Genomic DNA, 26,510 nt, shown 5'->3' on the forward strand with positions numbered 1-26,510 from the left:
TCAGTATACAAAATATATAAAGAATTTATCAATCTCAACACCCAAGACACAAATAGTCCAGTTAAGAAATGGGCAGAAGACATGAATAGACATTTTTCCAAAGAAGACCTACAAATGTCTAACAGACACCTGAAGAGATGCTCAACATCACTCATCATCAAGGGAATACAAATCAAAATTATAATGAGATACCACTTCACACCTGTTAGAATGGCTAAAATTAACAATACAGGAAATAATAGGTGTTGATGAGGATGTAGAAAAGGGGAACCCTCTTACACTGTTGGTGGGAATGCAAACTGGTGCAGCCACTCTGGAAAATAGTATGGAGGTTCCTCATAAAGTTAAGAATAGAACTATCCTATGACCCACCAATTGCACTACCAGGTATTTACCCAAAGGATACAAAAATACTAATTCAAGGGGCACCTGGGTAGTTCAGTCGGTTGAGTGTCTAACTTTAGCTCAGGTCATGATCTCACAATTCATGTGTTTGAGCCCCACATCTGGCTGGCTGCTGTCAGCGCAGAGCTTGCTTTGGATCCTCTGTCCCCCTTTATGTGCTCCTCCCCTGCCCATGCTCTCTCTCTCTCTCTCAAAAATTAATAAACATTAAAAAAATACTAATTCAAAGAAACACATGCACCCAATGTTTATAGCAGCATTATCAACAATAGCCAAATTATGGAAAGAGCTAAAATGTCCATTGACTGATGAATGGATAAAAAAGACGTAGTCTGTATCTATACATGTGCCTATATTTATATCTATATCTATACATACAATGGAATATTACTCAGACATCAAAAAGAATGAAATTTTGCCATTTGCAATGACCAGGATGGAGCTAGAGTATATTAAGTAAAATAAGCCAGAGAAAGACAAATACTACATGATTTCACTCATATATGGAATTTAAGAAACATGACAGGTGAACAAACATATGGGAGTGGGGAAAAAAGAAGGAAACAAACCATGAGAGGTTTTTAAAGATAGAGAATAAACTTAAGGCTGATGGAGGAAGGTGGGTGGGGGATGGGCTAGATGAGTGATGGGTGTTAAGGAGGGCACTTGTGATGAGCACTGTGTGTTGTATGTAAGTGATAAATCACTGAATCCTACTTCTGAAGCCAATATTGTACTGTATGTTAATTAACTAGCATGTAATTAAATTTTTTTTATGTTTGTTTATTTTTGAGTGACAGAGAGAGAGAGCGAGCACGTGCATGAGCAGGGGAAGGGCAGAGAGAGAGAGGCAGACATAGAATCCGAAACAGGCTCCAGACTCTGAGCTGTCAGCACAGAGTCCAACACGGGGCCTGAACCCACCAACAGTGAGATCATGACATGAACCAAAGTCAGATGCTTAACTGACTGCATCACCCAGGCACCCCATAACTAGCATGTAGTTTTTAAACCAAAGTATAAGGAGAAAAAAAAACTTTTATGGCCTTAGATCTTACATTTAGGTCTTAAATCTATTTTGAGTTTATTTTTGTATATGGTGTAAGAAGAAAGTGGTCCAGTTTCATTTTTTTGTATGTAGCTGTCCAGTTTTCCTAACACCATTTGTTGAAGACACTATCTTTTTCCCATTGTATATTCGTGCCTCTTTTGTTGTAGATTGACCATGTAAGTATGGGTTTATTTCTGGCTTCTCTATTCTATTCCATTGACTTATGTGTCATTTTTGTGCCAGTACCATACTCTTTTGAGTACTGTAATTTTGGACTTATCTTGAAATCTGGCATTTTGTTTGTTTATCCAGCTTTGTTCTTTCCCAAGATTGCTTTGAATATTTGAAAACTTTTGTGGTTCCATACACATTTTAGGATTATTGTTCTAGTTCTGTAAGAAAATACTACTGGTATTTTGATAGGGATTGCATTGACTCTGTGTATTCCTTTGGGTAATATGAACATTTTAACAATGTTAATTGTTCCAAACCATGAGTGTGGTATATTCTCCCATTTATTTGTGTTATCTTTAATTTCTTTCATTGATGTCTTATAGTTTTCAGAATACAGGTCTTATACCTCCTTGGTTAAAATTATTCCTGGGTATTTTATTCTTTTATGCAATTGTAAATAGGATTGTTTTCTTAATTTCTCTTTCTGATAGTTTATTATTAGTGTATTGAAATGCAAGACATCTGTATATTGATTGTGTATTCTGCAACTTTATTGAATTCATTTATATTAATAGCTTTTTTTGGTGAAGTATTTAGGGTTTTCTTATAGAAGATCATGTCATCTGTAAATAGTGAGTTTTACTTCTTGTTTACCAGTCTCCTCCCTTCCTCCCTCCCTCCTTTCCTTCCTTCCTCTCCCCCCCCCCCCCCCCCGCCCTTTCTCTCTCCATCTGATTGCTCTGGCTAGGACTTCCAGTACTATGTTGAATAAAAATGATGAGAGGAACATCTTGGTCTTCCTGATTTTAGAGGAAGAGCTTTCTGTTTTTTAACATTGAGTGTGATCTTAGCTGTGGGTTTGTCGTATATGGCCTTTATTAAGTTATGTTCTCTCTAAACCCACTTTCTTGAGAGTTTATTATAAACAAAGATTGAATTTTGTAAAATGCTTTTTCTGCATCTATTGGGATGATCATATGGTTTCTATTCTTCATTTTGCTAATATGGTGCATTACCTTAATTGATTTGCTGATGTCAAATCATCCCTGTATCCCTGGAATAAATCTCCTTTTTCGTGATGAATGATCATTTATAGTATTGTTGAATTTGATTTACTAACATTTTATCAAGAATTTTTGCATTTATCTTCATCAGAGATATTGGCTGTAGTTTTCATTTTTGTAATGTCTTTATTTGGTTTTGGTATCAGAGTAATGCTGGCTGCACAGAATGATTTTGGAAGTTTTCCTTTCTCTATTTTTTGGAATAGTTTGAGAAGAATAGGTATTAATTTTTCTTGAAAGGTTTTGTGGAATTCACCTGTGAAGGCTTCTGGTCCTGGATTTTTGTTTCTTAAGAGTATTATTATTATTATTGATTCAATTTAATTACTAGTAATTGATCTGATCAAGTTTTCTATTTCCTCCCAATTCAATTTTGGAAGATTGTATGTTTCTAGGAATTTATCCATTTATTCTAAGTTGTCCAAACTGTTGGTATATAATTCATTGCAGTAATAGTCTCTTATAATACAAAGAGTAGTCTCTTTGTGTTTCTGTGGTATAAGTTTTAACTTCTCCTGTTTCATTTTATTTTTTTAAATATGAAATTTATTGTCAAATTGGTTTCCATACAACACCCAGTGCTCATCCCAACAGGTGGCCTCCTCAATACCCCACACCCACCCTCCCCTCCCTCCCACCCCCCATCAACCCTCAGTTTGTTCTCAGTTTTTAAGAGTCTCTTATGTTTTGGCTCCCTCCCTCTCTAACCTTTTTTTTTTCCTTCCCCTCCCCCATGGTCTTCTGTTAAGTTTCTCAGGATCCACATAAGAGTGAAAACATATGGTATGTCTTTCTCTGTATGACTTATCTCACTTAGCATAACACTCTCCAGTTCCATCCATGTTGCTACAAAAGGCCATATTTCATTCTTTCTCATTGCCACGTAGTACTCCATTGTGTATATAAACCACAACTTCTTTATCCATTCATCCTGTTTCATTTCTAATTTTATGTGTTTGAGTCTCCTCTTTTTTAACCTGATGGGTCTGGCTAAAGTTTTATCAGTTTTGTTTATTTTTCCAAAACCAGCTTTAGTTTCATTGATATTTTCTACTCCTTTGTCTCAATTTAACTTATTTCTGCTCTGATTTTTATTTCCTTCCTTCTAACTTTGAGCTTTGTTTTGCCTTTTTTTCTAGTTAATTTAGGTGTAAGGTTAGATTATTTATTTGAGATTTTTTCTTGTTTCTTGAGAGGCCTATATCATTATAAACTTCTCTTTTTGAACTGTTTTTGCTGTGTCCCAAAGATTTTGAACAATTTTCTCCCATTTTCATGTGTCTTCAGGTATTTTTTTATTTTCTCTTTGGTAGCGTGTAGTTCAGTCTCCATGTGTTTGTGTTTTTTCCAGTTTTTTTTCCCCCTTGTAATTGACTTCTAGTATCTTACCATTGTGGTCAGAAAAGATGCTTGATATGATTTAAGTCTTCTTGAATTTGTTGAGATTTGTCTTATGGCCTAACATGTGATCTATCCTGGAGAATATTCCATGTGCACTTGAAAAGGATATGTATTCTGGTGTGTGTGGATAGAATGTTTTGTATATATCTGTTAAGTCCATATGGTCTAATGTGTCATTCAAAACCATTGCTTCTTTATTGATTTTCTGTCTTGGTAATATATCTATTGATGTAAGTGGGGTGTTAATGTCCCCTATTATTATTGTATTATTGTCAATTCTCCCTTTATGTCTATTAATATTTGCTTTATCTATTAGGTGCTCCTATATTGGATACATAGATATTTACAGTCTTATATCCTTTTGTTTAATTGATCCCTTTATCACTATGTAGTCCTCTTCTTTGTTACAGTCTTTGTTTTAAGGTCTATTTTGTCTGATAGAAGCATTGGTACCCCAGGGTGTTTTTTTTTTCACTTCCATTTACATGAAAAATCTTTTTCCATTTCTTTACTTTCAGTCTGTATGTGTCTCTAGGTCTGAAGTGAGTCTCTCATAGACAGCATATAAATGGACTTTATTTTTATCCATTTGGTCACCCAATATCTTTTGATTGAAGCATGTAGACCTTTTAAATATAAAATAATTATTGGTGGGTATGTCATTAAAAATTTTTTTATAGTTCTTCTGTTTCTTTCTTTTACTCTCTTTGTGATTGATGGCTTTCTTTAGTTTTATTCTTAGTTCCTTTCTCTTTATTTTATTGGATATCTATTTAGGCTTTTGGTTGCCATAAAATTAATTTATAACATCCTAGGTATATAGCACTCTATATTAAGTTAATCGTTATTTAAGTTCAAACACATTCTGAAAGCTCTACATTTTTACTCCTTCCTCTCCACATTTTCTATATGTAATGTCATGTTTTACATATTTTTATGTAGTATGTTTGCTTTTATGAATGAAGTTTATTCCTTTCATAATTTTCTTCTAGTTAATGCCTTTCCTTTCCCACTTAAAAAAGTTCCTTTAACATTTCTTGTAAGGCCAGTTTAATGGTTATGAACTTTTTAAACTTTTGTTTTCTAGGAAATTCTTTAATCTATCCTTCTTTCAAAATTATAGGCTTGCTGAGTAGTTTTCTTGGCTGTAGGGTTTTTTTTTCCTCTCAGCACTTTGAATATATCATGCCACTCCCTTCTAGCCTGCAAAGTTTGTTCTGAAAAATCAGCTATTAGTCTCCTGTGATTTCCCTTCTATATAACAAGTTGCTTTTCTCTTGCTGCTTTTAACATTTTATCTTTATTTTTTGATATATTAATTATTATGTGTCTTCGTGTAGACCTCCTTTAGTTCACCTTGTGTACAATTCTCTGTGTTTCCTGAACTTGGATGTCTGTTTCCTTTCCCAGGGTAGGGAAGTTTTCAGCTATTATTTCTTCAAATAAGTTTTCTGTCCTTTCCTCTCTCTCCTCTTCTTCTGGGACCTTTATAATGTGAATGCTATTATGCTTGACATTGTTGCAGAGGTCTCCTATCCTGTCCTCATATTTTTACTATTCTTTTCACTTTCTGCTGTTCACCTTGGGTGCTTTCTCATACCAAGTCTTCCAGATCATGGATTCATTCTTTTGCATCCCCTAATCTGCTGTTGATTCCCTCTAGTGTACTTTTATTTCACTTATTCATTTATTTCACTCTTCAACTCTGATTGGTTCTTTTTTTATATTTCCTATCTCTTTGTTGAAGTTTCACTAAGTTCATATACTCTTAACTCTGTTGAACATCTTTATAACCATTACTTTATTTTTTTAAATATTTATTTATTTTTGAGAGAGAGAGGAGAGAGAGAGAGAGACAGTGCATGAGCAGGCGAGGGACAGAAAAAGAGGGAGACCCAGAATCTGAAGCAGGCACCAGGCTCCGAGCTGTCAGCACAGAGCCCGACGCGGGGCTTGAACTCAGGAACCGTGAGATCATGACCTGAGCTGAAGTCAGATGGTTAGCTGACTGAGCCACCCAGGTGCCCCTATAACCATTACTTTAAACTCTTTTCCAGGTAGGTTGCTTATCCCCACTTAACTTAGTTCTTTTTTTTCTGAACTTTTGTCTTGTTCTTTCTTTTGGAACATATTCCTTCGTCCCCTCACATTGACTTCTGTGTTGTTTCTATGAATTAGGCAAAACAACTACCTCTCCAAGTCTTGAAGGAGTGTCCTTGTGTAGGAATGTCTGCTGTGTAGACTGAATGTTTCTGGCAGCTTTGCTGGCTTGCTGGAGCAATATGGGCTAAGGGGTTTCTTGGTGTGTGCCAGGCCAGGAGTAGCCTTGGTTGGACAGCTGAAACTATAGCAGGTAAAGTGGGGAGGTGAACTTCTATGGGTGTACAGCTGGAGTGGTGTGGTCTAGGAGCCCTCTTAGAGCTCCTGGTGTTGCCGGAGACCTGTTAGAGCACCTGGACCCTGCTGTTATCTGAGCTACCTATATTGATGGTTGGGAGGGAACATAAACAGTGGTGCTTGTCAGCATCTCCCAAGCCAGAGAGAGTTCCTGCAGTTCCGCCACTATTTGGCATACGCTTTAGGGTTAGTAAATGGATTTCCTTCAGTTACAGTCAAGGTGCCCTTTAAATCACTGGATTTTTTGCTTGTTTTTGTTTGTTGTACCCCAGGTCGGGAAATCTGATCATAGGCTCCTCAGTGCTATCCTCTCTACTGCATTTCATAGCATCATTGGTGGGGTTCCCATTGTGACTGTGTCTCCTTCTCTCCCAACATTCTCTATATGGTCCCTCTATCCTTTATTGTGCAGAAGCTACTCAATCAGTTCACCTTCAGGAGGAATTGCTGTATATGTATGTGGTGTAGATTCAGTGTGTTTGTGGGAGTAAATGAAGTCAGGGATTTCCTATGCCACCATCTTTGACCCCTCCTTCTTTTTTGTCTATGTGTTCATTAGGTAAGACTAGACCATCTAATTTTTTCCTCCAAATAAAATATCCAATAACCAATAATATCACAGATTTAATTCTAACCACAGACTTTCAATACATACTAAACTGCTAGCAGATTAGATGTTTAAATACAAAATCTCACAACCCATACAATCATAAAGCGTTACCCTTGTAGAAGGTCAGTGTGTGTGTGTGATTAACTTATATACAATAATCAGGTTAGCAAGCACTCCTGTAGAACCAGGTTCTACATCCAAACACTGTGTATATTAATCTAATTATTATAAGAATCATATGAGGTATGAACAATTATTGTCCTAATTTTACAGATGGAACTGACTCTTCCAAGGTCAGTAAATGGTGGATCCAGTATCTGAACTCAACTAATTTGGCTCTAAGTCCTTGTTATTAGCCTGTATACAAACTGTGAAATACGTGGCATATTAACATTGTACAATAGGGTCACTTATTGTCTAAGAAGTGCATTGCTCTTTTTTTCATCATTCCTTCCTATTGAGTTCTTATAGTATCTAGTACCTCACTGGAATGTCAAGTATCACTGCATATGGTGGATGTCTTATAAATGAGCAACAATAATTAGAAAATAAATTGATTAGAATAATATTTAAAATTTTTGTTTTTGATTGCGGTGTGGAAGTCTTTCTCTGTTCCTTGGATGGGTCTATGTTCACAAATGCTTTTTTAGTCTTGGAAATCAAGTTTCCAAGTGAGAGGTGTCCCTTCCCTTAACCTTTTCCATCCAGTTCTAGTGATGGATGCTGGTGTGTGGGAGGGGGGTGGGACTCAGGAAGTGGGTTCAGTTCTGCATTACATACATCATACCTGGAGGAGAACAAAGAGTTTGGAAAAGGGACACCTAAATAAATTCGAGATATTTAGCCTGAGTAAGTCCTTATTACTATCTTCAAATATTTAAAAAACTGTCTTTTGGAAGAGAAATTAGACTTCAGTAGCTCCAGAGGACAGGTCTGTTGCAATAGATGAAAGTGACACCCAGAGGGAATGAAACAGCACAAAATGGGGCCCATACCAAATTGCCATCTTTTTAGCCAGAACAACCTTAAAATACTACTTTCAAAATCTTACACTTTTATATTTGAAGACTGGTTCTACATGGTATGGGCAGACCAGAGATGAAGCACACTGACACAAAATACTCGGGGTCCAGTTCCACAAGGTACAAATTTGGGAGCCTGAATTAAGATGTTTTTTGCCTGTGTCTAATCCCAGGAATATTTATAATTAACATCCTTTATCCTGGCTGAGTCAGTGTGAGGTCTGAGAACGTTGTATATAAGAGCAGGCTGGTTCAAAGCAGCTAATGCTTCTAAGAAACTCCTCAAGAAGGAAAACAAAACATACCTCTTTTCTTTGAAGCTGACATCAGCTACTCACAGAGAAGAAATGCCAACCACTGTAAATATGGCTATATCTAGTGAGTCTCAGTTTTCCTTTTTGTCAAATATTTTCTCAGATGATATATTCTAGAAGGACAATGTAAACAGACTTTTGCAAGAAAAAAGAACCATAGAGCCCCCCAATGCTTTAAATGAAAATAGCTTTTGACTAGGTAGGGAGTGTGTTTTTTGAGGTTTTATTTTAGATCAGGTTGTAACTAGCATATTGTGTAGCCTCACACAGCACAGATTTCTTATCAATAAAATGAGGGGCTGGAATTAAATCCCTGTTTCTCAAACATGGCTTCTTGGACCACTTGTAGTCTGAATCATCCAGAGTGAATATAAACTTGCAAAACATGGAACTCCACTCCAGACCTACTGAATTAGTATTTGTGGAGGTAGAACTCAGGAATCTGTATCTTCAAAAACTATCCAGTGGATTTGGATGCACACTGGATTAGATAGTCACTAATAGTCCTTCAGTCTTGCATTTTCTCATGTAATAATTTGTATCCTCTGTGAAGAACCTGAAGTATCTGTCAAGTTAAGATTTGGTAGAGATCTTACCCTTTATGAAGAGGCCTATGGTGACCAAGGGCTGGTTTTCCAAGGACTCGGGGGATTCCCAGAATGCAAGCCTTTCAGGCAAATTGAACAAGTTGGTCACCCCATGAGGACCCAGCTATAATGGTTATTTATTTCACTGCAGCAACCACCAGTCTGCAAAGATATCAGGAACCTCTCTGTGCCAGCCACAAGTACACACCTAGCTGCTAGTATAATTTCCTGGCACTCTGTTAGCAAGTGGCCAAAGGAAACTTTGTGCCCCATTGGTCTGAAAATCTGTTTAGAAACCACTGCCTACTCTGTAGTCCATTGGCAGGGCTTCCAGTGAAGATGGGGGAGGGGTTCTTCATTCTCAGGGGAGTTGGCAGGAAGAATTCCATCAGCCATCTGTACAGCTTAAAGATGAACAAACGTGAGTCATCTCTGCTTCATCAGTGCACACCACCCATGGGGAGTTCGACCTCCGCCTATTTCTAGAGAGGCATTTAACGAAGACTGACCTAATTCAAGCAAAAATAGGTCTCGATTAGTGTGTGACTAACCTGCTGATTTTTCTAATTGCAAAAGAACCTTTCTGCCATGTTTGATGATTAGATTGTGGTGCTTGGTAATGATAAATTTACACTTTGGTTGTGTTAATACTTCTCCTTAATCTTCTTTCTCTTCCTCCGTCTTCTATCTGTCCTTTGTCTCTAAGAAATTTCTGCTGCTGGTGACCAGTCATGGTGCCTGAAAACCCTCTCTTCATCCATCTTTCTGGCAAAGCAGCTGTCATTTGGAACTCTACTGGCCAAGGTTAAAGCCACCACCTGTCAGCTCAGATCTGAGCAGCAGCTGCTTGTGTTTCATGGAGTCTGGCTCAGGGTGCAAAGGCTACAGCACAGTGTGTCTCAGTGGGGAGCCAAGTGGCCCACCCAGTTCCTGGGACCCCTTGTTAGGTCATCTGCCTCCCCTTAGTACCTATCTGGGAAGGGCTTACCAATCCTCCCAAGAAACACTTTGACCCCTCCAAGGTGACTTATTTTGAATTCAATCTAAGAAGTAAGAAATTATTTAAAACTTCATGGACTGTTCCCAGTACAATCTATTTATGAAGACCCTGTCTTCCATTTGTACTAAAAATCCCACAGTGCAAACCAAAGGAAAAGGTCTATACTTGTACAAGTGATTAAGAAAAAAAACATAGATTCTAAATACCTGGAAAAGAAGAAAGGTGAATAGGTCTGGGGCAGAAATATAACAGGGAAATAAAGAGTCCCTGATAGAGGGATTTAATCCTGAAAGTGAGGTTTTCAATTATAAAGTGAGCAAGACGGGGACCTCTGCAACAGGTTTGCTTCTCCAGAGACAAACATTTGAGGTGCATTTCACTTTTTGCTTAAGATGTACTCCTGTAAGTTATGAATCAATTTATTGTAAAACTCAGTCATATTTTTAAACACACAAAGGGACAACTATTGGGATTTAATGAAGCAAAGAATGATTTGATGACAAAACAAGCTTAATTTATCTTGACTACTAGTTGTGATTCTGACAGAATCAGACAGAATCGGACAGAATTCTGACAGAATTTCTTATTGGAAAATGAGATGCTGGTATGACTTCTTTTGGTCCTTATCTTGCCCTATAAGAAATATTCTAAAGAAGCTGAATATATGAGTGACACAGCTGCATGTGCTGTTAAGAGAAACATGGAAATTATCCTGCTGAGAGTCCCTTGGGTCTCTTTGAGCAGCGGACAACTAGATGGGAGGACCAGAAGACTCCACGGTGCTGGTCAAGGCCACCACCTTCCATGAGGAGGTACAGATATGTGGAGCCACCACTGCTCAAATAGATGAAGGATAACCCTCTGTGGCTGAAAAATGCCCCCCCCCCCCAATGTCTACATCCTAACCCCTGGAACTTGTGAATATCACCTTTCATGGCAAAAGGGACTTTGTGGATGTGATTAAATAATCTTGAGATGGAGAAATCTGACCTGGATGATCTGAGGGAGCTGATGTAATCACAATATTTCTTATATGAAGAGTCTCTCAGAGAAGGCAATGAGATTCTAGAAGCAGAGGTTGGAGTGATGCATTTTGAAAATGGAGGAAGGGGCCAAGAGCCAGGGGATAGAGATGACCATTAGAAGCTGAAAAAGGCAGGGAAAGGAAATCTCCTTCAGAGACTCCAGAAGGAACCAGCCAGGTCAACACTTTGACCTAAGCCTACTGAAAGGGACTTTGGATTTCTGACCTCCAGAACTATAAGAAAGTAATAAGAATTGTTTTAATCCACTCGTTGGTTTTTGTTTTTTTTTTTTTAATAATTTGTTGCAGGAGCAAAAGGACTTAATATGCCATCTCAACTAACTGGCTCCCTCATTTATTGGAAATCACAGATTTATATGTCAGTGTGATACACCAACCAATCATCAAATCCTGTCTATTCCTCCCGTAAATAGACTTCTCAATTGTGTCCACCTTTTTCCATCTCTGTCACTATTCTATCCCAGGCCCCTCTTACCTGCTCTACTACAATGGATTTTTTCCCCCTTTGAGTACCAGTCTGCTCATTTCAGCTAAAGTGTTTTTGTTTTGTTTTTACAAATCAGACCACGTTATTCCTCTGCTTCTTTTACCTCTGGGGCTGGTCACTGCTGTCAGGATAAAGCTTGGGTGATACACAGGGTCACAGGTCAGAGGGCTCCCTACTTTGTGGCATAGTGGCAACCAGGAGTCTGGGCACTGTTGGGTTCTGTGGCACTAGACTCGGGGATTTACTTAGGCTGGGGAGGGGCTGAGGTTGAGAGTGATAAATGTGAATTGTTCTCCAGCCTGAGGGTTCTGCTCTTCACAAGCTCCGTCACCAAGACTTCAAGATTGATGAGGCAAGCCAGCTGAGACGCACCCTGACACTTCTCCAGATTAACCTACACTGAGAACAGCTTTGTTGTCATGTCTGTGAGTAGAACCTGGAGGAGATAGTTCAGCCTCCATTGAGTCTGAAGTGACCCTCCCTCCCTCACATTATCATTTTCAGCTGTGCACCTGCATTGCTATTGGGGCAGGTAGGATACAGTGGCCAGAAGCTTATATTGTTGGATGCCTCAGAATATTATTTCTCTGTGGTGTATATGGACTATGCTGACATTCTTCTTTATCCTTTAGGTAAACAAAGCTGTTTTGGCTTACCCATGTTATGTCTGCCTCTAGTATTTTCATGATGTGATACTTGTCATTACCATTTGCCAACACAGTGAATGCCTGAAGGTTAAACTCTGAACATGGTTTATGAGCTCCCCCATTATGTTCCAGCCTTATCCCTTAGTATGTCCTCTCAAACTTCACCCTTGAAATGCAGCAAGCTATTTTCTCTCACATCTCTACCTGTCATTCCCTTTTCCCTCCTTGTGGCCCAGCTAACCCCAGTCATTCTTTAGGCCTCAGCTCAAATACCAGTTCTCTTAGGAAGCCTTTTTTGACTCCCCAGGTCATTCCTCGGAGCTGTCATAGTACCATCAAAGTTCCCCACCCTAACAAAAATCACACAATGATGTAATGGTTTGTTTGTTGATAGAACTTCCATTAGGCTGTGGACAACTCAAGATCACTACTTCACCTGGCTTGTTCATTATTGAAACCCTAGTACTTGGTGCCATAGTATGTGATTAATAAATACATTTAATGGATGGGTAAATACATTCATAATGATAATGGGTTCATTGAATGTCTACAATATGATAGGTACCATGCTAAGTACTCAGTGTGTTTGTGTAATCTCTTATCCTAAATACAACTACATGCAGTTGGTCTTGTTATCCTAATTCTACATTTGAAAAAAAAAACAAAAAAAACCCCAAAAAACCAAGGGTGAGAAGCCAAGTAACATGGCCATGGCTGGGATCACACTATTCAGTGCACAACTGGAATGTGGACCCAGGTCTACCTAATACTTTATGCATTTACCAAGTTGTATTTTGTGAGACCACCTTTTCCCCTCTCACCACCCTCCCAGCCATCCACACTATATTTCTATCCAAGTCAAGCCATCTGATCTGGAGGCAGAGGAAAGCAGTGTTTCTAACATGCCTTGGGACTGGGCCTGGATTCCACACTGTTATTTTCAGGCCTCATAGTTTGATCTGTCAAGCTCTTCCTTTGATTTTCTTTGGTGCAAGTAGCTTTTCTTATGCCTGGTATTTCATTAATATCTCCTGGGACTGTTTCAGGGTTTGTAAAAAGGCTCTGGGGTGGGTCTGGGGGATGTGAAGACTCAGATTTCTTTGTACCCTTTACAAGGGAGAGGGTTCATAGTGTCTATTAATTCTAGACACATGAGCAAAGGGCCTCCTGGGGTATTTCTCTGTTATTTTCTTCTCCTCTTGTTTTTTAAAAGGTTGTGCTAGGGTTTCTGGGGGCTACCTCAAGAGCTTTCTGTGGCTGACTAGATTCATAGGAGACATCCTTGTCCTCTGGAAAACACATATTAGAGTTTTTCTAAGTCTTAAATCCCTCACATATGAAATAGACTAGGACAGAATTGATACAGAGGCCCTTTCCTGCTCTAACATTCTGGGTTCTATGGTCCCTGTATGTTAAAGGATCATTTAAATACCAGCAGATGGAGACTATAGTTATTATTTTTTATGAGCACATGTAGTCTTGTATGCAGAAGCTGAGGCCAGAGATCTGGAAACAGTGCCCTGAGGCTTGGGAGTTGCCATCCTGGATGGACTCATAATGGTTGGCTTCAGTCTTCTGCTGCGCTGCCCGGTATCCTGAATACTTCCCCAGGAATCACCTTTACAGTATTGTGCAATTTATTTATGTCCCGAGCTGATGACTTATGAACTAATGGTTCTTTACTGATCACATAGGAATGGTCTTTTAAAAGGATCGATCTTATTTTTTTCCTTTTTAAAAAAAAAATGCTGTAGTTTAGAAGTTTATTTTATCTTCTCCATAAACCTCAGCATGTTTATCTTTTGTATAGTTGAGTATTTTTTGATTTCCAAGTAATGTAGTCTTCAGGGATGTATACTACTGTTTACAGATTAAGTTTGGACTTTTTATATATTTTAATCTCTGTGTTCAACGTGGGGCTCGAACTCACGACCTTGAGATCAAGAGTTCCATGTTCTACCAACTGAGCCAGCCAGGCACCCCCGTGGAGTCATAATCAGGCCATTGATGCTGAGTATATGATTCCCTTCCATGTGTTGTTAATTTGGGAGTTGCTTGATATTTCAAATTGTCTTGAATATTGCTATGTTTATATGTGTACAGTATTTTAATGTTGCCATTAACTTTATTGCTACTTTTACAATTAGTATCTCCCACTAATGTCTCCCCCATTTTGTTATTAAATGAATATGGAAATTAGAAGTGAAGAATAAGCAAATTAGAGCTTGTTGCTGAGAAAAGAGAGGAGGCATTATTTAAAAATAGATATATAATAATGACTTGCTTGCTTTTCAAAGCTAATTTATTCCCTTTTGGACTGTGTCTCTGAAGCATTCAGTTTCTTGGGTTTGGGGAATGTACTTGTAAGTGACAACAGTGATGACTATGATGGTAGTACCTGACTTGTACCGAGTGCCTCTTATGGGAACACACTGTTCTCTTTATATGCGAAAACACATTCACTGTGTACTATAACCCTTTCAGGTCTTGTGATAATTGTTTCCATTGTAAAGATGAAGAAAGTGACTTTAAGGCTAAATGGCTTGATCAAGGGCACACAGTTCATGAATGGTGGTACACAGATTGGAATTCGGGCGGATCTGACCCCAGAACTTGCATTTGTCTTCCTGCTCTTTGTTGCCTATTATGTTTATGGTGTTCTAAAGCTACATGCACTTGTGACTAGTCCCAACATTTTGTGTTTTAAGTATCTAAGGAACTGAAATCTTGGTCTCTGGTTTGCAAACTTTCCTAGTTTATTAGCAAAAGAACATGGTATACAAGTAAAGGCAAGTTTTATAATATCCCAGAGGCAAAACTTAGGTTAAGGGACAAGTTGTGTTAGGGTAACCAATAGATGCTCAGAGGCATAATACAGGAACACCAGAGAGAAGTTCAGAGTAGGGTCTATTTTCCTTTATATGTGTTTCCTTGTGCCATTAGCCTGGGAAATACTATGGACCTATGGATACTATGGATTAGAAAGAAACCAAAAACAAACCCCTCATCAATCAATGTAAAAATTTCTTACAAACCAGCCTTTGCCCAAACCAACTAGTCATCCCATAGAAGTGTGTAATTAGGTAAAATTGTTCTTCAAATTCTGTCTTTCCAACTTCAGTGGAGGTAGAAGCCATGGGAAAGAAATTATGACTGGAAAATAAACTCTGAGAGTTGAACAAGATCTTTGAGATTTCCAATCCAGACTCCAAGGGTTCTGACTACTTGGCCACCCAACATATTTTTTGTTGGTTTTAATCATAAGAAAACTCTTTAAAAAATCATGTACGTTAGGACTTGAGAAGTCATCTTTGATAGAACTGCAGAGATAGAGGACTCATTCTAGAAGTTGGTTTCCATTAAATTGATAGAAGAATTTATTCAAACAATAAACCCAACACTAAGATTAGAAGATGATGCTTCCCTAGGGACCTGAGGACTGCTGCTTTCCTTTACTCAGGAGCTATTATGACTAAATGAGGAGTAATACAGGCAGAGGGAAAGAATAGGCAGTATCTCCTCCAAGTCTTGGGGTGTCTTCTCCTTCCTGAACCTGGCAGCTAAGTGAGTGTCCTCTCTTGGAGAGGAGGCTGGTTGTAGCTCTTTTACTTGTGTTCAAAGCCTTGTGTTCCATAGATTCCCTGTCTAATTTAAAACTACTTACCTAGAGATAGTATTTTTCTGGCCAGAAAATAACGTGTTCAGGGAACCAGTTTGTCACCTATTTTTGTTGTTGTTGTTTGTTTCCTCCAAGACAATACTTTTAACAAAAGAAAATCTTTCAGGGCCAGGGTAAAACTTTGAGAAATTCTAGAATTCCTCATTAGCTGGGCTGACTAGATGTCAGCCAACTGCACTGCAGAACCTGCTGCCACTTACCCCGAGAGTTCTGGCGAGGTTTCACTCCTGTGACCTCCCTTTTTAGGGAGCAAAGAAACAAGAGTGAGGGCAATCAGGCCGATTAATTCTTTACAACAAGGTTTTATTTATTCTTTTCTTTGACCACCCCCCCCCCAAAACATTAAATTTGTTCATCTTTCTTTTATTTTTAATAATTTTCCTTTTGGATCCAAACGAGCATTTATATTACAGGATATCCACCTGGTCAACATGCAGTGCTGAACTCTGGCTTTAGGAAAGATGCACCGATACTCTAGGCGGGCCAGCACTGGCTGCCATTCCCCCACCATTACTGAAGGGGTGTCAGGCTGGCACACCGCAGTGGATGCTGCCCGTAAGGAAGTGTCTCTAGTGTCTTGACTCACGTATGTTTTGTAATGCAGGTGGCAGCGTTTTAACAGCCTAAGACAAAGCACCCAATTTTTCTCTTGATCCTGTCTTACATGCTCATCTTCTAAGAGCAAATCAAGGCGGGAATGGCCTGACCTTAAGTCCCAAAGGACAGAGGGCATGGCCTGGACACCCGGTTGTCTACTTTTTTGTAATGCTATCCTTTGAGGCTGGTACCGGTGCACCCTTTGCAGTTTTGAAATCTGTTCCTGATAAAGCTCATCCCCTGTCCCACTCACCATCCCTCTCCCCTCCCGTGGCACTTGTACCACTAGGAAGATCAGTAAAATCTCTCCACTATTGGCACTACTATAATGAAGAGTTGCTAAAGTCACAGAGATGGTCTTCGGGCTGCTTTAAAGCAAGAACCTCCTTTCTCTCCATCTCCCAGTTCTGGAAAAGTTCTCTATTAATCCTTTGAGGGCTTCAAATCCACTACCTTTGGTGAGTTTAGCAGAGAGAACTTCTCTGAATCCAGTATCGTGCTAACAAGTTTACCAGTGATCTAGTATAAGAGACGATCTCAGGTCACACACTTCTGTTCCTGGGACTAGCTGGTATTTTCCATCTCAACCTTCTCTTTGTTCTATAGCTTGTCTTCCTAGCCTCTGCCCACATTGCCCCAGCTACAAAATGCCAACTATACTTGATGCATTAGATTTTTCTCCTCCATTGGGTTTTTCTGGACGAGTTTCAAATTTGGGACTCAATTTGAGTGGAGTTGCACTGTTCTCTAATATCACCGAGTGGGAGGTTCCTCTGCAAGTGCAGCACTTACGGTGGCTTTGTATAAATTTTGGCTTGTTCACAAAACACCAGAATAGAAAAACACTGGTTGAAGTTTGGCCTGCAGGCTAAGTATATATCCCCATTGGTAGGCATTAAAATTCAATGCCTATGTTTTTACTATATCTGCTGGGATCTGCTTAATGTGGTAGAACACCATATCAAATGTAGCTAAGACCAGAACTACTGTATACTTTAATTGGCAGTTAGATTACATTGTTTAGCCCTCATTTCATTTTACCTTTATTTTTTAAATTGATTAATGGCACCTTGAGATTCTGGAGTGTGTTTTTCCTGCTCATCCCTTATACAGACTTCTAACAGACTTGCTTTGAGCAGTGGGTTTCCTATGTGGTACAGACCAGTGCTAAAAGAAATCAGAGTACTGGAAAGAAAACTGAGTCACCAAATAAGGTCAAATTTGGATTTGGCAGCTTTGTTTTAGTGTCCTTTCAGTTTTGGGGCCCACCTCTGAGTGAACCGAAGAGGAAACAGTAGTAGTTGGTATAGATGCTACTGATCTGTTTCCAGAATACAGAGAGAATCCCTTACCTCTGACAAACTGGCAGAACAAAGAGAGAGAGAGAAAAGACTCCTGTGTCAATGTTGGGTTAGAGAAGAGGACTTTGTGAGGATCCTAAGCATTAGAGAATGGTTATTTGATCTAGGACTGGCTTAAGTGTCCACAAAAAGAAGGTACCAGGAAGGTCTGACCATGAAAACTCAACTTCTTTCCTGCATTAAAAACAAAAGTCAACTTTTTTTTTCTTAGCTAAAAAAAAAAAAAAAAAAAAAAAAAAGAGGAAGGAAAATGGGAAGAAGAGATGGTGAAAATAAAGCAAATCTGGGATTCAGGTTCCAGTAAACATGAAGTTTCTTCCAAAAAAATGGAATGCTTATAGCAATGCCAAGAATTTCATAGGTCCTTAGTGGGATATAAGGACAGAAGATTTTTCTAAGTTGATTTGTGGAGACTAAGAACTTTAAATGATGTGATAGTAATTTACTTACAAACACTATGACACACCCATTAATTAGCCAAGCTTTAGTATTTCAATTTTCCTAGTGAGGGAAATAAAGCATGTAGACGCAATACCCTTGCTGAAGGCACTAGTATGGAAGGCTGAAATAGAATTATTTTTGACCCCCAATAATTTTCATTTCCAGATTACCATACTCTTAAACATTTTATCTTCTCAAGACCTAAATTTCCTACTTATTGATTAAAGATGTACTGGGGAAAAAAATCTATATTCATTCTATTCTTTCCTTGGCTCTCACTGAAGTTTTCAGGAAACTTTACATTAATGTAGGTTACATTTTATGTCCCTAGAAACAAGAGACAGAGACTGACTTAGAAGGAGAAGAAAGACAAAAGAAACAGAGAAGAGGGAACTGGTACTATATAACCTCAGATTTTTGGTTTAAATATATTAAGTTTGATGGAAATTAATTAGAAGCTGATTCAGAAACACTGCAGAGCACATATTTATCCTTCATTGTTATTCTAGAGCAGGTCTGTTACAAAAAATCCAAACAAAAAGATACCAAATAAAAATAAACATAGATCCCCTTACCATTTTTAAAATCAGATTTGCTCAACTCTTTCATACCCCCAGAAATAAGAATTCAAGCCTCAATAATGTATTTACATAGTAGCATGGCTTATTATAAAATCATTTGCATTTAGGTCAAGATACCTTTCTTGAGGGTCAATGTCCCTTTGGACATAGACAATGACCCCTTGAGAGTCAATGTCTAAAGGGTCAATGTCCCTTTCTCCCCATTTTTATCATGAGGGAAGGGAGCAGAAGGAAGAAGACTACAAAAATAGAAGGGCAGTTTGGAGGCACCCCAGCTCTCCATTAGACTCTGTGTGAGTCTCATTCATATTTCTCTACCAACTGGCTTGAGTTTTGTTAAGCGAAGCTTTCCAGGCCCTTTGGGTAGGCTGGGACAATCTATGGATCTGTTATCTTTGGCTTGGAGTGATTTCTCCAGGATGCCTAAGCATCAGAGGGTCAAAGCAGGAAGGATTTAAGGGAAGAAAAAGATGGCCATCAGAAACCAAAGATAGTTCTTTCCGTTTTCAGTTTTTTATCCAATCCCCCATGTGGTATGTCTGTGTTCTTCTGACTGAATGAGAGTCAGTCAGCACATGATGGCTGACCGATCACCTCAGCTGTCATTAGCTAAGCCTGCTACTGCAACCAGCAGAGAAGCCATCAGCTGGGGCTCAGTTGGGATAAATGGCTACAATATACTGGGTGGTTCGCCGAAGAGAAAACTAAAGACAGAAAGAGCTGCAAATACAGGCAGCACTCATTAATGTGGCATCTCTTCTGATCCTGTCATGTAAAGGTTAGGTCCTAAGTCCTGAGTTAATTCTGTTTGGCTTTTATTAAATTAAGAGTCTCAGTATGGAGATTGATTTATCCAAACCTAGACCTGATTCCTTGTGGGGCTCTTGTCTGGAATTAAAACATGACACTCCAACTGGCCACTTGCAGGGGGACCACTTCTCTCTTTTATCTTGCCTTACAATGACCTCACCTAAACCTCTCAGACAATGCTCAAGGCCTGGGAATCTAGGGAGGAAGAATGGACAGGAAGGGAGAATCTGATGAGGAAGAGGCTACCCCAAGGCATGGAAATGCCTCTCCTCACCATGATCTTTGTGCACACTGGCACCATGCCTTTGAAGGTCTCACATCATAACAAACATGAAACTGATTCAAAAAAATAAAAGGGTGAAAATTCCTTAACCTTCAAGTTTCACAAAGTCCCTCCAAGGTAGAGGACTATCTGCTCCCTGCCTGCTACATATATACCTTTTCTTTATATGACCTCATAATATTTATTATAGCTTAGCTGAGAAATGAATCTCCATGTATCCTTGGCTCAACCTACTAAAGACAAACTCTGTCCAAAAATGAGACATCCAGAACAGGCTTTAGAAATAGGATGTAATGAAAAATTGAGAACTTTCTTTAAAAAAAAAACCAAAATTATTAAATTTTGTTCTATTATGCCAGGAGAGACCTAATTTGCCTGCAGTAGGCTTTCATTGAGTATGCAGACATTTCATATCCCCATCATGCCCCAATAGTACTGCACCTTATACTGTTTCAGATCACCTTGTGAGTATCACCTGGTGAGTCCCCAACCATTTTCATGAGATCAAAGCATTCCCCCACAGCAGAGGCAGGCACGTCAACAAACAAGCCTGGATTAGGTGAATTTAACCATCTCAGGAGTTGGGTCAGTGCTAACATGCAGCAGAGCAAGGGCTGGGATAGGAGAATAGAAGGCAGGAGACAGGCTCATCACAAAGGTTGTAGGAGAGGTGGATGTGTGTATGGAAAGAAGATGCCGGCTGAATGGTGGGATACGGGGTTGTCTTTTTGTGGTCCCAGAGTCAAGAGAGCGCAAAATCCAGAACATCTGGATTTCAGCTTCAGAGAAATGTCTGTGATTTCAGTACCCTGTAGGGACAGTGAGTAGTGAGCAGAAGTGAAGCCCAGAATAGAAACTGATTCCTCAGCTAGAAGAAGGGATAGATCCACATTGGGCAGTTGTGTTCATGGCTTATGTTGACCCTGGGGGGGACATTCAAGGGTACACCCTCTTTATAGTGGAGGTAATTCTATCCTGACCCTGGTTCACAGAGCCTCTTGACCTAGAGCTCTACTCCTATGTCTGAAGGCCGACTGGCATTCTGACCTCATGGGGATTGAGAGAGGGAGACACGTGAGTTTGTTACTAGAAGTCTGCCTGGAGCTGTAAGTGAAGAGAGGAGTATCTAAACACAGACATAGACTATCTCTCCACCTTGGTTTCTTTTCCTTCTTTTTTTTCCCCTTCCTCTCTCCCTCATTACTTCTTTGTTTTGAGAGGATGCTGAAGACTAATATTAGCAAGGGAAACTGGATATATAAAGATTCTTCTGAGGGGACCTGCAGTACTAAGTCTGATAACACAGAGTGTCTGAAACACTGATAGTGTTCCCAGTTTGCTTGGCATTTCTTGAGATGCTGCCATACTTTTTTAATCCAAAGAGAAGCACATGTTTTGAGATCTCAAGGGGCTGCTTTACAAGGGAAAGAGAAGAGGCAGAATCTGATAAGTAGGAAGGGATGTCCTGGTCAACTATTAGAGGGAAGGTGAGAGTTCATACTTATCAACAGGCAGAAGGAAATGGTTAGAAGATTATGATAATGAGTTCTGTGACTTAACTGAAGACTGTCTTTTATTTTCTGGTCTTAATGGAAAGATAAATGCAGGCTAAGGGAGAAGAAACCCAATTTCTTGGTCAGGGGAAACTGATCTAGAAAAACGCAGGTGGTTGGTCGGGAGATTGCGTCTACAGGGCTTTACAGCACTTCGTTTAAGACTCAAATTCTTGTGTGTATAAGGGTTTAAGGAGTTCAGGTGTCCAGGAAGGTTTCCTGGCATGGTAAATTTAGTGTTCGTAATGTGGTTTACAGGCAAATTCCATTTCTGGTAATTGCTCTGCCAGCCCAAATTTCTCCTGCTGTTGAAATGGCTTAAGATATCGCTTCAATTCCTTTTCTCAAAACACAATGCAATAGACTTGCTGACTCAGAACGGCTGTCCTGTTGTGGGCCTGTCCCCAGGGAAAGCTGCATTTCTGAGGTGGAAGAAAGCAATTTTGTGCACAGAAAGCAGCCCACAGCAGCACTTTGGCACGAAATGATGCTGAGCAGAGGAAACCTTTACCACACTATGAGGCCCAGCGCCTGAGTCTTGTGTAAAGTGCATGCCTGTTAGGATCGGGGCGTTCCACGGTCATGTTCACATTGCTAGCTACTCCCGAGTACACAAGTGCTCAGCGGGAGAGGAAAATGAAAGTGAGCGGAAGGTCTGAGAGGAGGCAGCTTATGTTCTGCCTCACTGGTCTCCTGCCCTGGGAGTCCTTTGATCGGAGGGGCTGACCGTGGGTCATGAAGCTGCATCAATATCTAGAAGAGAAGGCAGAGCCATCACAAATGATCCTGCAGCCACGTGATTGTATTTGGCTTTTCGGGGTTGATGCAACTACTCCTTAGTTCCATTTCAACCAAAACAAACAAAAAGCTTCATAAGTAAAAGGAGGCTCCTTCTAAGAAAAACAACAGCCCCTAACTTCTCCTACCCAAGAGGTGGAGTCTGTTTTGGCTGGAGGAAGATAAAAAAGAGTGTTTATCCACTGTGATGTCAGGCCAGGGGAGGGTCCTGCGAGGCAAGCCCCATCTGCTCCTGGTGGAGCAGGGAAAGCCCTGCCTGGCGCCCTTCTCCGGGGATCCTTCTCCTTACTGTGATGAGCCCAGGGAGGAAGTGAAGGGGACGGTGCATTCCACCAGATAAAGAGAGTGATGTGCTTCCCTGAATGGACAGTCGAAACAAGAGGAGCACGGATTAGCCAAGAAAGGCTCTCTTTTTCGTAATGCTTCTGAGATTGGGGAGTTAAGAAGGACACAGTGGCCTGAGGCTGTCTTCTGCCCAGCTCTTACTCTGGGAGGGGTAAAGCCCAGTCTCATCACATGATGTGATGAGGCCCCGTCAGAGCCTGCTTTGCTAGGAGGAGCAGCCCAGGTCTAAGCTGAGGTATATTTACTGATCACCTTCCAAGTATCATGCCAAACTGACCCTTAAGCACAAGCTGGCTGAGGAAGCTGCCAGACCAAGGGCCCCTCCTCCCAGGAGGTCCTCAGCAAACTCACACTGATGCTCCCATGGAAGCTTCTCATTTCAATCTGTCTGCCTTTCCTCTCTCTCTAGAAGTCTCTACCAGGTGATGTAGGGCCCACCTTGGGTTTATGTGTGCTGCCTGGTCAGGGACTGGCAGAGAGGCCCGCGGGCTCCTGGGCCAGAGTCTAGGTTGACATTCGGCTGTATGTGCTGATACAACTGTAGGGCTGTTCCACGTTCTTCTAGACTGGTTGGAAAACAGACTGTGCCTTAAATGGCCCCCACCCCCCTCAGGGATCCCTTATGACCAGCATTTGCAGGGCTAAGGCCTGGCAGAGCACGGGGCCCCAGCAGGAAGGCTGAAACTCTGCTCACACCAGCTGGTGTGCTGGCCAGAGGGGTTAAATGCTTTTAAAATATCACCCTTCCTGGAGCGTCAGGGACCTCTGTGGAGCCTGAGGGACCTCCCTGGCCTACCCTAATGCAGCACCTACTGAGTGGGTGACAGGCTTCCAAGAGACAGGACTGTTGCCCCAACATCACCCATTCATCATCTCTCTGAGTCTCTCCCCTGTGGTCTGGGCTGCTGGACTATGGCTTTGCTCACCCAGACCAGCCCTTGCTGCTGCTGCCACGGCACCCTGACCCCTTGTTCCACTTCAGCTTTTCCCTCCCTCCTTGCCTCCTATCCTTGGCATCCAAGGCTCCTAAACTTAGCCTGTGCTTCTTTGGGGGAAGCAAGCCAGAGGGTAATGCATGAGATGCTGTTGCGGTTGCCCTGATGGCAGTGGTGCTGGCCGGGGAGCAAGAGCTGGTGAGGGAGGAGGTTCCTCTCCTGTGGCCTCCACGACTCCCCAGTTAAGAGCCAGAAAAATCTTCCAGGCTTTTCAGGGCAAGGGGCGTAGACACAGGCCAGCTCCATCCCTCCACGGCTTAGAGAAAAGTGGGAAGGGGCAAGGGGAAGCAAAGCCATCCTCACGTCCCTTCTGCCGTGGGAATAACCCTCTGTGTTCTTGTATTTCCTTTCCCCAGCAAAGAGGCAAAACTATGGCAGTGCCCATCTTGCAAAGGGAAGTAAAGCAATCGGGCACGTTCGACTGGTTTTCCTTGGGTCCTTTCCTTCGTCTTGTCCAATAATGCATGGTGTCCTTCTCTCTTCCTCCTCCCTCTTCCTCCCCCCCCGGGCAGCACTGGCTTCCCAATTCGGTCCTGGTTTTCTCCGTGTGAGAGAAGAGCATGCATCAGAGGGGGGAGCAGCCTCTAGCACTTGTCGTCCTCTTCCGTGTCACTCAGGAGGTCGCTGACAGCCCCACACATCACACCTGGCCCGGGCCCCCCGCGCCTCCGCCGTCGATAGTGCCCATTGGGCATCTGCCAGCTGTGCCGCAGCGGTGGGGCCGAGCCGATGGTGTTGGAGCGGCCCAGGCTGGTGGCCACAGCTGCTTCGAAGGTGAGCGTCTCCTCCTCGCCACAGTCCGAGGCGTGGGAGTCTTCGTGCAGGGCCAGGTAGGGCTCGGAGATGTAGCGCTGTGGGGAGGTGTGCTGACCCTGCTGTACGTGCCGGGAGCTGGAAGACTCCGCCAGGCCGGCCTCAGGGCTCTCCAGGGCTTGGGAGGCCAGAGGAGAGCCACCCTCGCTTCCATCAGCCGGTGGAGACATGCTCCCGGTGTGTCGAATCAGGGAGCTGTAGGAAAGGAGGGGCCGAGGCTTTGGTGGCACGGGCGGGAGCTGCCGGCGACTTCGTCTCGGAGTGCTGGTGTCAGAGATGGAGGGGATGGAGCTCTCACTCAGGGAACCCGTGCCCTGTGCAGTGGGACAGACATGGCATGTTAGACAGGGCTGGGCCTGATCCCTACTTGCGGCCCTGTTACAGCCCCTAACCCTTCTGACAGAGAGCCTGTGGAGTCTGGGCTCTGGGGGAGGGAGGGCTGAGTTGGGGTCCCATCTGCAAGTCCCTTCCCCTAGGAATGCAGGGATTAACTGAGACTGAGGAGTCTCTGCCACATAGGCCAGGGCAGGTCCATTTAAACTGCAGCTGAGGCCTGAGACTCTGCACTTCTAACAAGCTCCCAGGTGCCGGACCATGCGACAAACACTTCAAGTAGCGAAGATCTGGAAGCTCTATGTATGTTACAAGTGGCTCACCAAAGAAAGCCTTGGGACTTTTCAGAAAGACCACTTACAGGAAAGGTGAATGAATGCTCTAGGGTTGGTGTCTGGGAAATCCTTCTTGGGAAGTGGATCTGAAGGAATGGCAAACACCTTCCCTCCTCTTCACTTTTGCCTTCGCGTCTTCAGTGGCTTGCTGATGTTAACTCACCCACATGACCAGCTGCTTCCTCAGACCTTACGTGACCTGCTCACCTATTTATTCCCAAGGGTCCCTGAGCCCAGTGCCAGTAAACGGACTTTCTGGAAGGTGTTTCTCAAGGTATGTGTGACCCATGAGCCACCTGCTCAGAAACTCTTGGGGAAAAAGGGGTCCTTTCAACTGCAGACTTATGGGTTTCCCTTTCTAGCTGGTCTCACTACTGAAGTAGAATGCTTTAGGCCCCAAGGCTATGCTTTGGTGATTATGTTCTGCACTGAAATTTGAAAGCCACTACTCTAGAAGAAAGTTCTCCACTGCCTCTAAAATTCTCTATTAGCCCCTCCTCCTCCCCTCTGCTCACTGCTGTTGACTGGATCTCCCATCTGGGCTCTGACACCCACAGGAGGGCTGGGAGGAGGAGAGCAGGGCTAGAGCATGTTTTCACATAGCTTGGGTAGTTGTTTTTTAGGCAAAGGATGGTGTTTCAACAATAGTCTGGAAGAAGAAGGTGGTCTTCTTGCGATGGCTGGAAGCTAGGTCAGTAAGGTTGAACTGATCCAACTTATAAATCCTGTGCTGAGGGATGAATCAGCATTCTAACTAATACTTAGGATCATGTAATTGGTCAAAGAAATTTTTCTGGCTAAAGGTGAACTTTTCCTCCTAAATCTGGCTGAGACATTCATGCACGTATTTGTTGGGACTTTGTACCTCTGGGTTCTGAGGACTGAGATGGAATGACTTCTCAATACCATTGTCTTTCTTGGGGGAACTATCTGGTTTTCTGTGAATTCCTATCCTTTGTAAGTACACAAGCATGAGTAGCTAACTTCTGCGCACAATGGATATAGTTTCCTGTGAAACCAAGGTCTGTGTGGGTGCCCATATTTTGCACCTAATGTTAACAGACCACTCCTCCCTATCTTTCTAGAGGCTCTACTTCCTCTCCATGCTCACCTGTCTGTTGGGGGTCTGTGACCTGCCCTCGCTGGGAGACCTGGACTCATGGCGCTCGGGGGACTCCCAGTCAGCCTGGGTCCCTCGCTCCTCTGAGTTGCAGCGGGAGACATCGGGAGAGAGAAGATGCTTTCGCTCTTTTGACCGTCCCCGCTCTCTGCCCCCTGAGCGGTGGGTGTCAGACTTGTGGCCTGGGAGAGAAGACAAAAGCATCTGATCACAACTCTACCCATAGTGGCCTCTGAACATAAAGAGATGTCATATAGCCTGG

At 41.8% G+C, this 26,510-nt stretch overlaps 1 protein-coding gene across 1 annotated transcript in view; it reads right to left on the reverse strand.

Annotated features, from left to right (window-relative positions):
* Positions 1 to 18,054: 18,054 nt before the first annotated feature.
* Positions 18,055 to 26,510, reverse strand: part of CACNA1E (calcium voltage-gated channel subunit alpha1 E) — an 81,300-nt gene continuing 72,844 nt past the window's right edge. Inside the window, exons 33-34 of the mRNA XM_049635044.1 lie at positions 26,240 to 26,430; positions 18,055 to 24,774 (exon numbers count right to left, since the gene is read on the reverse strand). Of these exons, the coding sequence (XP_049491001.1) occupies positions 24,232 to 24,774; positions 26,240 to 26,430 (734 nt within the window). The 3' untranslated portion in view covers positions 18,055 to 24,231. The remainder of the gene's footprint in view (positions 24,775 to 26,239; positions 26,431 to 26,510) is intronic.

This window comes from Panthera uncia, chromosome F1 (genome assembly GCF_023721935.1).
Source record: "Panthera uncia isolate 11264 chromosome F1, Puncia_PCG_1.0, whole genome shotgun sequence".
NCBI lineage: Eukaryota > Metazoa > Chordata > Mammalia > Carnivora > Felidae > Panthera > Panthera uncia.